Raw genomic sequence first — 14,093 nt, 5'->3', positions numbered from 1 at the left:
AATATGTCAGTAATAAAGATTCATGTTTCTAACTCAAAAAATGACGGATTTGCATGGAGCAAATGTTCAGCAGAATGATTTTCGAAGTTCCTTCCTTAGCGGGTCTACTCAATAGAACGATCCTACTCACGAAATTCCAAGGACCTGATTTTAACAGATTACACTCGGCGATGATGAGTCAGTCGCTCTGAACTTGATAATTTATATCTATATATAGATTTATAATTATCTTATCATATCTTAATATTATTATTATAATTGTTGTTATTATTATATGTTTATTGACAAATTACAGAACCGAAGATAGTTGATTTGCTTTTTGCATAGACTTTTTTTTCATTTTTTGTAATTAATCAGTTGTTCAGTTGATACATGCAAGCGCCATCTCTTGGTGATTTTTAACGATACAGATGGAATAATCACTTCCTCCATGAATAAATATTTTTTTATGACAATTGGTCGAACGATTTTTTTCTATTAATTGCAGGTGCAGCTGGTGGCAAGTTACGTTAGTGGTAGTAGATAGTATAATCACTTTCTCCGTGAAAAAATACATATACATGTAATATCCATGCAAAGTAATATGTACCTATAATATTTTTTTACGATAAGGTAAAACCTATTAACGTATCTTATCAAGTATATTACGGAGACACAATACATTGACTTTTAAAAATATTATTGTAGCCGCGAGCGTTTTAAATGTTATTGTAATATGCGCTTGCCTTCATTCAATACTATACTCACGCCGCTCTTTTCGAACCTAGCTTGCTGTCCTCTTCGTGTCTAGCGCCATCCAGCGGGGGCAGCGGCGTCCAGTATAGTTTGAGTCCAATGTCATATGATCGACTACATCGTTGAGTACTCAACTTACATTGGTCCTTTAAATTAACATATTTTTAATACTTACTAGCTGTCTATTATAACCGTTTTACATATTATGGCTACCCAAAGTTTGAATCAAACTACCTTTACGACATATATTCAAAAAATACTAAGTATGATGTATTTACATATCTTTTTTATTTTTTAAACCGATTTTAATAAAAGGAAACCTATATGTTACACTGAGTTAACTATAATATATCAATGAAAACCGCATCCGAATTGGTAAAGCCGTTTCTGAGATTAGCGGTAACAGAGTACATACAAACAGACAAAAATTCTAAAACTCACATTTTTGTCATCTATTGCATTAATAAATACCCCCAGCACAACCTTTTCTCAAATATCTTCTATGTACAGATTTCGATCAGTTACGATTTTATTATATGTATAGAAATAGATTAATACTAATAACATTATCTATACAATGATTTTGTAATCACGCGAGCGTATTATAATAATACATGCATATATAAGTATTTTGAATACAAGTACGGACTATCGCATATACTATATATGTAATGGCTATGTCACGATCAAGTTTTACGCCGAGTATTGATAGCGCATTTTTGTTATACTTACAATTAAATTAGACTTTTGATTATAAAAAAAATATACTTAACTTCACAAAATGATACAACAAATGGCGTTAAAAAGTATATAAATATGTCGATACTAATATATAGTATCCGTTAATTACAATCGTCTTTGTCGTTGATAAGTTTAAATGAATAAAAAATAACGTAGTCTCTAATTGGCCCAGTGGTTAGAACGCGTGCATCTTAACCGATGATTCCGGGTTCAAACCCAGGCAAGCACCGCTGATTCATGTGCTTAATTTGTCTTTATAATTCATCTCGTGCTCAGCGGTGAAGGAAAACATCGTGCGGAAACTTGCATGTGACAAATTTCATAGAAATTCTGCCACATGTGTATTCCATCTACCCGTCTACCCATCTACCCTTCCATCTTGGAACAGCGTGGTGGAATATGTTCCAAACCCTCTCCTTTATGGAAGAGGAGGCCTAAGCCCAGCAGTGGGAAATTTACAGGCTGTTACTTTTTTTTTATAAGGTACATAGTCTCCTTCAATCCAAGTATAGTATTATGTCTTCATACATAGGTCATTAATTCTCGTAAAAAAGATCAACAATTGACATTTTGGTTAATCCTTAAGAGATACATATACCATCGCAAAATTTTTGTAGACCTTTTTGAAGGGTAGGTCCAAATACTGTAACACGTTATTTGGATTTATCTCAAAATTCCGACATCAATTTCACTTGTGTTTCAAACCCTATTTTTTGCAAACCCATTGTGAATATTACAGATTAATCATACTCGATCAATGATATCGCGTAAATTTGCAGTCAAATGTTGTTTGTCCGAGTTTTTCCTGTTATGATTGAAAATAAGGATAATTTCATCATTATAATATATGTATAATGTTGTTATGTTGGGAGCCGTTTCCAATCATTCCAGATTATTTTCTGATTCATTAAATACGGTCAAGGTATCCCAGTAGTTATTTACCAGTAGACCGATTTATACACTTGGTGGTCGTTGTTTTTAAATCATCTTTTCATTGACCTCCGTATAAATACACAGTAATATTTTTTTAGTAGAGCCATTTATTTAGACTGGGCTCAGAATAACCTTATTTAGACATTATGCAAAGGAGAAATTGCGAATAGATAATAACACATATTGCGATATATTAAGAGCGACAAGTATGAAACTCACTACGACTCTATCGTAGAAAAACAATAATCAAAAGCGATTCCGGAAGGGTTCACTGTATCGTGGTTTAAACAGATTACTACATACCAAAGATTAAGTTGTCAGGCCTTAAAATAATTTCATTTTTAATCATAACAAATAGGCTGAAAGATACTGTTCTAACGATAATAATTATTAAGCTTCCACATTTCGAGATAACTAGGTTTGTAGGTATTATGATTGTTGTCTATTAATATTTTGCATAATACGAAATCTAATTTTATAAATTGATTGCGAATACGTGTGTTTAAGTTGTTTCGCGGTTTTTCCAAACTACATTCCATGATGTCTTTTGTTTTATATAGATGTGTGATTTGTCAAATCTATCTAGTTGGGTAGCAGTCACACTCATGCTTTTTTGGCGCGTAGAAGATGTGAGAACTCGTCCACCTACATTTGTTACAAATTAATTTCAGCTTTTTTTTAAATAATGGAGTACTGCACTGACATAATAAACTGCCTTGTTTATTAATACATTGTTTCATTTTTAATGTCGTCTAATTGGATTTAAGATTTTTAATACAGGTTACAAAGGGGATAATGACGCTACGTGGTCACCATCACCAATATAATGACAAAATTAACTATTCCTTACAACAATTAAGAATTTGTTAATTATTAAGAGTTGGTACCTTTAAAGACAGGTTTGAACAAAGTGCTCAAAACCGCACCATCCACAACAAACACAGCAAAATATATTTTGGAACGTGCCTTTTTGAGGTTTTGACTCGCAACGAACATTCGAAAGGTAAATGAATTTTAAAATATCCATTAATCATTAATGTATAATATGCAGTAACAAAAGGACATCAATGATGTATCCGAGTGATTTATTATATCGACGTAATCAATTTGCAAACAAAAACTGTTGATTCATATTTCGCTGTCATATATTCAATCTGATCTTGATTGCACAATTCACAGTCTCGTTGGTCTGGTGGTTAGCTCAGAGGTACAGAAGTTCCAGGTTCAAGTCCTGGGATCAGGTCAAAGAAAATTCTTAGATTAGGTTAGGTTAGAATCTCAGTAGCAGACTAGACTGCAAGTGGCCGTGTTTAAGTTCCCTCGCACCGGGAAGTGTTGGTATGCGATGCGCTAGCCACTAGTATTGACCGGCCCATCGGATTATGTGAAGTCGAACATATTCGTACTTCTTAAAATGACTTCCTTAAAGTGCTTCAACTCGAAAAAAGACTTTTTTTCAATTATAGGAAGCGCATTAATTCAGAATATCCTTGGTGGTTGTGGTCTTGGTTGTTGTCGAAAGCAAACCCCTTGCGAGCTCAACCGAAGCGTTGAAGTGGCGGGACACTGGGGGGCTTTAGCGATTGAGCAGACGCTGGTTATTAGCTATATGATAGTGTGGTGATCAACTTAGGGCTGATTGATGTTTAATGTGACAACTCAAAGAAATATTGTAAGCTAATAATAATATAATTGATCTCCTTGAGATTGGTCGCAGACGCTGAATTCCTGTTCGGTTGTTGTTTTTATGCAAAAGACGATGCCGCGTTTCTGTATTTCTTCAAAATAATTACGCATTATTTATCAGCGTAATCGTATTACCGTTATCTGTCATTATGATTTAATTAATTTGACGTAAATTTCAAACTCACATTCGGACACATTACGAACACAAGTTTAGTACATCGGGGACAAAAAACAGCCGAGATTCGTCGAGTTTCAGTCGAGTTCACTCAAGGTGAGTTGACGGATATTACATTTTACACTGAATCTTTCAACTCGATAAAGTGTTTAGTTATTTCATATATTTTTATGTTTCAAGTGTTTCGATTAAAATATGGGCATGGGTAAAATTTACAAAAGGTGTTTATAGTTTATAAAATGAACTATCTCACGCGTGCTCTTCATTCCTTGGGGAGTTTTTTTTTATTATAAGTAACCACAAGTGACCACAACCACAATGCGCCAACAACCTTGGACACTGTTATATCCTTTAGTGACACTTCAAATCGGGGCACGGCAACAGCCTTTTCGGTTTGGAGGTGGAATATAATAGTGGATTTGTGGAACCCATACCTTCCAAATATGAATACCAAATATAATATAAATGGTGCTTTCATAAATGTACTGAAGTTAATTTACGAATAATAAATAACAACGTCATGAATCTCGCGTTAAGCTGAGCATTACTAAAAAGTCTCACTCACTCACATATAAACTAATTTATATTTTTCACAAAAGTACAGACAGGTTGAGATTATAAATATTCTCGCTTTCGGCGATGAAGGAAGTATCAGCAAAAAATTTGCCCCATCAAAAAAAGATTCAGTCATCATTCGAAGCGTTACCAATTCCTAACAAGTACACCTCGAGTATATAAGAATTACAGTTCGTCAGAATCTTTTTTAAATCCAAATTCGATTCGATCCGATTAATTTGGCTTTGCAGTGTTATCGTTATCGTTAAATCTCTGTATTTATAATTCTCTCTTTAGCTGTAAAAGCGATATCTCAGACAATCGTTGAACACAAAGTCCGCAAATACAAATCCGACGTATTATCGGAATTATTACACATATTCAATGATTTTTATAATCTAACATAAGCCTTGCATGTGGTTGATAAAGTTGTTTCTATGGATCTGCAAAAATACAAATTTTTATAAATATATTTTTAGAGGCCGGCTGGAGTCGCTGCGAAGCAAAAGTTTTCTCAACATATTTATGTTGAATAATAACATAACATTAAATGAAATTGGATGACAGCTGATAAAATTTTCAATCGTAATAATCAAACCAATAACAATGTCTCAAAGTGATAACTTGTCTTCTAAGTATGACATGACCACCTGGCTCCGATGCTGCGAAGAGGAAGTGAAAGAACCATTGGAAGGCAAAATCAAAGGTAGGCATGTGCAAAATAGGCCATTCTCAGAGAAAATTAGCCAACAACACACAAAGTACCGCTACGCTCAGTTTGGCGAGATGAGAAGAAAGGTGCGACACGCACGCCGGCAATGAAGTTTCAACTTCTACCGTCTTTACTTTGGGCTCTTTCTGAGAATTTCTTAAAAGTTCATTTCGTTATTCTTTATATGCGTTACAAGGAATCTATATCCGGGATATTAGAATCTCACATTTTTTAATCTCGTCACTAGACATTGAGGCAGTTGAAGTAAAACACAAATGTTTTGGTCGCCATACTGCTCGACAGACCCATTAATATATTTGTTATAGCAGGCAAACAACGGTTACCCTGAGCGGCTATCGATGATATTTTCATTTATTACAACTAAAGCATCTCTTAATAAATCAAAGATGACATTGGCAAGGCGGCGCGAGCTGAGGCGAAATAGCCGAGTGGTAAAAACGCGTTCATTTTAACCAATGTTTGCTTAATTTGTGTTTATAATTCATCTCGTGCTTGGCGGTGAAAAAAAAAACCGTGAGTAAACCTAAATGTGTCAAATTTCATAGAAATTCTGCCACATGTGTATTCCACCAACCCGCATTGTAACATCGTGGTGGAATATGTTCCAAACCCTCCCCTCAAAGGGAAACGAAGTCCAGCAGTGGGAAATTTAAAGGCTGTTGTTGTTGTTGACATTGACAAATGATTAAATCTAATGGCTTAATCGTAGGTGAGATTCCATCTTGGCTGACTGGAACGTTGATTAGAAATGGACCGGGGACGGTCAGAATCGGTTCAATGGAATATGAACATGTTTTTGATGGATCATCCTACTTACACAGGTATAGAAGGATTTTTTTCTTTATTTTTTAACTAATACTTTTTCTTGTATTAATACAGCTACGCGTTTTCAAGTGGCGTAACTCTAATAAATCATTATTTGTAAAAAATATTATGTCTTTCAGTTTCGCTATCAATAAAGGCAAAGTGACTTACCAAGGCCGTTTTTTGAACTCAGAAGCATATAAGAAAAATAAAAAGGCTAATCGCATCGTCATCACTGAGTTCGGAACAAAGTCGGTGCCAGACCCGTGTCACACCATCTTTGATCGGTAAGTCATTTGTTCAACGTGACGCAACAAACATTAATACTAATACTTGAGACAAACACATCAATTAAAAGGGAAAAGAAGGGAAGATTATTTCAAACAATTCGATTTTGGTGTTGAAATATATTTCATAAGATCACACTCGAAACTCACCTTAGAATGATTGTGTAATAGAATTGATAGTAATGACTGTAATGAGCACTTCAGTACAGTACAGTAACGGCCTGTAAATTTCCTACTGCTGGGCTAAGGCCTCCTCTCCGTTTGAGGAGAAAGGTTAATAGCATATTTCACCACGCTGCTCTAATGCGGGTTTCACACACAGGAAACAGGCCGATAAGTGAGATAAGAAGGGAGCTCTCTCGGAGTAGCGCTGCTGAACTGTACTGCACTATATATTTTTGGAAGGAAACACTGACATATTTTCGAACCGGTGGTAAATTTTTGATTGTCAATAAGCAAGTGTAATACTTGTATATTAAAGGAAGATTTATGAATTTGCCTTTGACTATAGGAATGTATTTAATTAATATTGATTTACGGGAAGGTGTTTAACTTTATTTTCAGGATATCTTTGTTCTTCGATCCACTGTCATACATAACGGACAACGCAGGCGTGTCTATACATCCATTCGGTGATCAAGTCTATGCCATGACGGAAGTACCGACGGTATTCAAGTGAGATTATAAGCAGTTGAAGTATTCTAACAGTTTGACAGTTTAAAATAAAATTAATTCTAATGGCAATAATTCTAGAATAAACAAGACGTCACTCGAGACGATGGAAAGGAAGACTCTCCTCTATTCACTGATCGTGTGCCACACGGCGCACCCGCACGTCATGCCCAACGGTACGTAGCATAGTGTGTCGCTGAATGATGTCCGTCGACGGCCGCCACTCAGCGGTAACACTGCCGCGAGATGTCGCTGTTGTAAGATTTGGCAAATAAACCATGGTGATCGATTTGATCGCTATCATACACTAGTGAATACACTACGGTTATAAACTCACATTTAGGCTTCAAAACTTATTGTAACTCTGTTCGTAAAAGCTCTTGAATTTGAAAATGCCGCAGGAAAATTGAAATAACTAAGTTATTTCATCTATATCGAGTCTATTGGAATCGACACATGCTGATTTCAACATAAACTTGGGATGGGAAAATGCTAGAAACCTTGAGTACAGGATAGTTGTGCTTGTCTGGACGCGAACCCATAGTTTTTAGTTATGACCCACGCCCACAAAACCATCTCGACTTGACAATGCTTCACTTTACACTATTTTAACTATAAAATAATCAACCGGGACAACCGGGACAGCTGTTCCAAAGTAAAAGAAATAAAAATATATTTTCAATTTCGATCTGTTGAAATATTTCCATGTGACCTAGTCGCAGTGGTGGTCTGCCAGTTTAACTAATGCGAAGTGCTCTGTTTCAGGTGACGTTTTCAATGTTGGCGTACAACTGGTCAAGGGATTTTTAAAACATGTCATTGTGAAGTTTCCTTACAGCGCTAAAGGTGATTATCGATCTTTATTGAGTTAAAATAATCTTGTTAAGAGGCCATTGGCAATGTGACCGATTTGGTTGTTGATGAGGTCGCTAATTTTTAACTTTGCCGTTTCGTAAATTCAAATCGTTTATAATATATATTAAAAGATTTTGTAGATGATAAAAAAGCGTGGAATTAATACCTGTTGATTTCAAGTATCCTACGATACATTACATACATATATAATTGTATTTAACTAATATGATTGTATTTTTGAAATGTTGAAAAAGAGAAACTACTGAGTTTCTTGCCGGTTCTTCTAGATAGAATCTACTTTCCAAACCGCTGGTAGCTTAACTTAATTGTTAAATGACGATTCAAAAATGCTTTTAAAAGCCCACTTGAATAAAGTTTATTTTGATTTTGATTTTTGATTGCGTGTTACAAAAATGTCTGTGCGCTCATATTGATTATATATCGATATTAAAAAAATGATGTCGTAACGGAGTTGTTAAATGTTTCGTTTTCAGAAGATATGTTCGACACCGCAGAGGTCGTCAGCGTCATTGAACCCCGATGGAGCTTCTCACCCACTTACTCACACTCGTTTGGTAATCAAAATCACATTATTTATTTGTATTTGAAAGATTATTTGTGTCTATTCGCTTGATTTTTGAATTTAAATGAAAACAAAACCCTTTATATTCAGAGGAGCACGCCAATAAATACAGGTAAAGTAAATTGGTAAAGTAAACTATTTATACGCCAATGACGAAGACCGCCTATCCTATGTAGGGTATATAATTTATAAAATTTTGAAATTAATTTTTTAGGTATAACTGACAACTATTTCATAATAATAGAGCAGCCGCTTATTATATCTACCTTCGGTTTGATGAAAAATGCCGTCATAAATCAACCCTTCTCGTCGGCTTTGCGCTGGTATCCCGAGTACGAGGTCAGTCTTATTTATATTCGGGATATATACTAATACATTTTCAATTAGTACTCAGTACTTAGGCATCACATTAAGATGCATCTAGGAGAAGGTGTCATTAATTTTGTCTGGCAATTGATTGGCAAATACATTAGTTCCTGCTCTATTTTGACGACTCCCTGAGCTTATATAAATACTGAGTCTAAGCGACCACACATTGACAAAGTCCCGCTGACTTTGGTGTCGTGTTTTGTAGCCTGTGACTGGTTCTATTTGTGAGTCGTACAAATTGCTCAGCTAGTTGCAAAAATGACATTAAAAGTGATATTTCAGACGCAGATTCTGCTGATAAATCGCAATACGGGCGCGAAGACGCGCTACCGGACCGACACGTTCTTCTTCATGCACGTCATCAATTCCTTCGAGTCGGACGGCCAGGTGACCGTCGACGTGTGCTCGTACGACGACGCCAAGATAATCGACGCCATGTACGTCGACGCTATTAAGGTAATATTCACAATAACCTAACTGACAATCTACATAGTATAATACGAAGGCGCTTCTCGCTGTCTATCTGCCCCTATGTATGCCTAGATCTTTTAAACTACGCAAAAGATTTTGATACGGATACTTGAATAGCTAGAGTGATTCAGGAGGAAGGTTTATATATATAATACATTTATAATATGGTAGAGAAACACTGTTAATTTTAGAGGTTTTTAATGTGACGTCGGAAATGAACCCCAATGTCCCCAATGGTTTATGTCTGTCTCTTTGGGATAGATCTCAATAAACATTATCCTTTAATTTTCGAGAGATAATCCTTATGCTATGAAGTACCTTAAATACATGGTTTATTTCATAGACGGCTCTGAACTGACTGAAAAAGCTTCGATCGTTGTATTTAAAGAAATATATATATATATATATTATATATATATATATATATATATTTATTATCAGTAAATATATTATTTATTATCAGTAATCCACCCGTGCGAAGTCGGGTGGATCGCTAGTTTTTATTAAAATCTTAATGTTCAGTACTTTTTGCAGTCATTTTATAAACATTGCATAATAGTTGAAGGCCTCGATCATAATAAGATTATTATATTACAGGCACATACTATTGGTATAGATTGTCAGTTTTTGTTCATTATTTTCAAGTTTATGAATTTATTAATCGATTAATGTTGTTTAAAGAACGCAGATATTAACCCAGACTACGGCCAATGGTGCAAGAGCCGCCCCAAGAGGTTTGAGATTCCCCTGGACGCGGCGCCCTTCACCAAAGTGGAGCCACGATTACTGGCAGACATTGGAATCGAAGCACCGAGAATAAACTATGACTCTTACAATGGTGCGATACACTTGCTTTGTATTTACTCACTATTTACTTAACGGGTCCCTTTATAACATACTCAGTGCACATCTATTACAAAAATAATATTGACCGACCGACTATCAATCTCTCATTCAACATCTCAAAATGCGAATAAACACTTTCATTTATGTTAAAAATAGAAATCCATGTCAGAAATGGACTATTAAACTATAAACACTCTTTGCAGGACGACCGTACCGATACTTTTACGGGATAGGATCAGAAATTACAGCGAAAGTCGCCGGTTCGGTAAGACTTCAATTATGCTGTTGATCTGATTTCATCGGATCTTTCACTTGTACATTCAAATATTTCTTAGAATCAAACGGCAGGTATCGACAACTTTAGTTTATTGTGTTTTAGATTATTAAAATCGATGCAGTGACCGGCGAGGTAAAGACTTGGCGCGAACACGACGGATACCCAAGCGAGGCCGTGTTCATAGCCCGTCCTGGCGCGAAGGTGAGATATGGCATACTTTACTAACATTAAGACCTAAATTATATAGAAGTCAAATGAAAAGTACTTAAATTGAACTTACAAATAATTCCAATTCCAAAATGTCGTTAATTTATCTAACCGTAAATGTTAGAGGTGATACATGAAGAGTAATGTGACTTGAATAATATTAAGTATAAAACGAGATAAACAAGACCAAGCCTTTAGTGTATTACTAGTAGTCGAAAGCTAAACGACATATTGCAAACTGTTACTACACCACCTTTTGTAGGGGAAAATACAGTATATTTTATTTTAATTTGTAACCCTATTCATTACGTAGGATGAGGATGACGGCGTGTTGCTGAGCGCGGTAATTTGGGGTAAGATGGACAACGCAGTGACACTGCTGGTGTTGGACGCTCGAGACCTGCGGGAGATCGCGCGAGCTGACTTCTCGACCCCGTCACAGATGCCCAAATGTTTCCACGGCTGGTTCTTCCCGGACAAAATGACCATAAAGTAAATGTATTTTTGTCATTAGAATCTGATTGGGATTTAAATAACAATTATATGAAACGGTTTACGAAAAATTACATAACAATTAAATATTATAATTTTATTATTTATTAAGTATTTATATATTTATAATTTTTATCGAATATAGTTTACAAAATAAAGAATATAATGGATTATGTAAAATAATTGTGTTTTAATCAGTAATCTTTAAAACCTGACTTTGTATGAGTTTTGTATCCAACTAGTTCCTCGGAAAGATCCCAGAGACTCGACGCGACGAGAGGATTACGCGCATTGGGTAACAAATAACGAGGAATACAATCCATATAAAACTTTCCCGAAATATTTTCGCATTCCTTCGACACGGCGAGGTGTACGACAGTTTGAACGCCTTCTCCGAGAGTCCTGTAGCACACCCAGCACGACGCCTTAAACACCCATTTTACGAAGAAGTTCGCCTGAGCGCTAATTTCTGTATCGATCATCCCCGGATGAAGGGCGTTGCACACCACGCCACTTCCTCGAAACCGTCGCGCAAACTCAACAGAGAACAAAACATTGCATAGCTTACTATTGATATATGTAAAGAGATCGTTTCTGACGATTTTGTTGATGTCATCAGTTCTTATGGATCCGTAATAATGTAGAATTGAACTAACGTTTATTATCCTACTAGGTCTTGATTTCATAAGTAGCTCCAATAGAAGGAGTGTCAGCAGAAAGTGCCCAAAGTGATTCACTTGAAATCCTTCAAGTATCCCGTCTTCCGTGTACTTGCCGCTGGAGCCATACATGCCTGCGTTGTTTATGAGTACGTCTAGACGATCCTCCGTGGTGATTACATCGTTAGCAAACCTCCTCACGGAATCTAACGACGACAAGTCCAGATGTTTGTACACGACGTTTGAGTTACCAGTGGTGCTTATGATCCTATCTCGAGCCGCCAACCCCTTGGCTTCGTTGCGGCAGGCCAGTATAACCCGCCCCCCTCTGGCTGCCATTTGCAAAGCCGCGTGATATCCAATTCCCGAATTGGCTCCAGTAATTATCACAACTTTTCCCAACAGGGATACAGCACATGTACACTTATTTTTAAAATATTTATGTATATAACGAAACCATAAAACTGTGGACACTAAAAGAGTCGTTACAAACAAAAAACACATCATCATATTTTCATTTGTTAAACTCAGCGAAGACGCAAACGCTTTAGGAGTGTTCATGAACTGCGAATATTCCGATGTGCGGTGCTGCTTGTCTCGTCGACGTTTATATGATTTTCGTTGCGATTTGAAGTGCATTCGAAGTGCAGTCGCTGTATCCAAGGGAGTGCACGAGCTCAAGCACGCCGTGAGTCGCAAGATTTATTTTAGTTTTTACTTTTTACACCACGTCTTTATCTTAACAATAATAATTCTACCAAGGTTGTTTTATTAATTCGCGTTTCTCACACACATTAAAATTATTCTAAGAGTCACATGTTAAATATAATCTATGATTAATTTACTCGTTTATATTTTCCTACACCTAATTACTCGCATACTTAGTTTAAGACCTAATAAGCTTAATGTCATATTGCATTTCACTCTCAGAAATTGGACTGAGTCCTGCGGTGAGTTACGAGTTCTGGCATAACCCGCCAAGCCCCGTTGACCTATGTGCTGTTCATACTCACGAGAAAAAAATTAAATTGTTTGTTATTTCTGCGACACTAATGAGTTTATTTCAGACAATTAATGAACAGATTCATAAATTTAGTTTCATGACAAAACAATATGTCGTCTTTTAGGCACAAAATAGAGCGAGCATCCTTTTTCGTCCTTTTTAAATTTTGCCTCCCTAAAATCCTTTTGTTATTCGCGAGTGGAAATTCACTCTTTGACATCTCTCGGTTTCATTTCATTGGGAAAGTAGTTGTTGTGCTTTTGAATCATTCCAATGATAGATGGGTTCCAGTCATTCACAAGTGCATTTTGATGATGTTATATGTACTCGTTTCATGATTAGTAATTTTCATGTTACAATAGATGCAAAGATTAATACGTATTCTTATTATAATATTATTCTCTTCCGACAAACAAGTATGGACCGATTTTATACACACGCCCCATAATCACTGAGTAAAGTTCAAGCTAATTCAATTTAATCTTATATTATTACGTGCGGCTTATTAATAAAATTATATTTTAATTTATTTTCCTGTTGCAATTGATTTGTAGGAGGAAATGTAAACAACGTGTACCTACCTACTTGTCTATACTTTAATTTTGTAATAATTTGAAAAAAAGTCTTCCGAATAAAAGTAGAACTAACAATTATTTTACATTAAATTGGATTTACAACAATATGAACAATAGTATATTTATTATTGGGTAGGCTTACTGTGACCATGTATCAAAGGCACCACACCAATTTGATATATTTCTATAGTAAACTCATATGATTGTATGACTACTTAACTATATAGCTTACAAACATGTGTTTATTTTAAAACAACATTTAAATTTTTCATAGGTTTTAAGTTGTTGGTCTTGTAACATATACATATATAGATAAATATCTGTGTCAACTACGTATGCAGTCAACTATTGCAGCCAAACGCAGTTCACCTCTAGGTTAGTTAGTTTAGTTCTGTTCTGTTTCTTCCGGACACTTTTATTTATACATAATATGGA

General features: G+C 35.6%; 2 protein-coding genes across 2 annotated transcripts; one reads left to right on the top strand and one right to left on the bottom strand.

Moving 5' to 3' along the window:
* The first annotated feature begins 4,257 nt into the window (after positions 1-4,257).
* On the top strand, positions 4,258-11,509 carry LOC124532026 (carotenoid isomerooxygenase-like). Its single transcript, XM_047106651.1, has 14 exons — positions 4,258-4,366; positions 5,305-5,531; positions 6,268-6,379; positions 6,503-6,649; positions 7,214-7,324; positions 7,403-7,497; positions 8,087-8,167; positions 8,671-8,751; positions 8,974-9,098; positions 9,411-9,584; positions 10,281-10,437; positions 10,649-10,710; positions 10,825-10,923; positions 11,243-11,509. The coding sequence occupies exons 2-14, from the start codon at positions 5,432-5,434 to the stop codon at positions 11,423-11,425; spliced, it is 1,527 nt and encodes a 508-aa protein (XP_046962607.1). The 5' UTR covers positions 4,258-4,366; positions 5,305-5,431; the 3' UTR covers positions 11,426-11,509.
* Positions 11,504-13,899, bottom strand: LOC124532029 (retinol dehydrogenase 12-like). Its single transcript, XM_047106654.1, has one exon. It carries the CDS (start codon positions 12,717-12,719, stop codon positions 11,616-11,618), a length of 1,104 nt encoding a protein of 367 aa, XP_046962610.1. The 5' UTR covers positions 12,720-13,899; the 3' UTR covers positions 11,504-11,615.
* Between the last annotated feature and the right edge of the window lie 194 nt (positions 13,900-14,093).

Source organism: Vanessa cardui, chromosome 8, assembly GCF_905220365.1.
Source record: "Vanessa cardui chromosome 8, ilVanCard2.1, whole genome shotgun sequence".
Classification (NCBI taxonomy): Eukaryota; Metazoa; Arthropoda; class Insecta; order Lepidoptera; family Nymphalidae; genus Vanessa; species Vanessa cardui.
The sequence above is the reverse complement of the archived record's forward strand: the minus strand, read 5'-3'. Positions and strand labels throughout refer to the sequence as shown.

What these genes read in the sequence shown, in the direction of transcription:
- LOC124532029 (XM_047106654.1), bottom strand. Translation starts at nt 12,719, where the DNA reads ATGCACTTCAAATCGCAACGAAAATCATATAAACGTCGACGAGACAAG.
- LOC124532026 (XM_047106651.1), top strand. Translation starts at nt 5,432, where the DNA reads ATGTCTCAAAGTGATAACTTGTCTTCTAAGTATGACATGACCACCTGG. An exon ending in ATTGGAAGGCAAAATCAAAG is followed by an intron (nt 5,532 to 6,267) that starts GTAGGCATGTGC and finishes GCTTAATCGTAG; the next exon opens with GTGAGATTCCATCTTGGCTG. An exon ending in AAACTATGACTCTTACAATG is followed by an intron (nt 10,438 to 10,648) that starts GTGCGATACACT and finishes CACTCTTTGCAG; the next exon opens with GACGACCGTACCGATACTTT.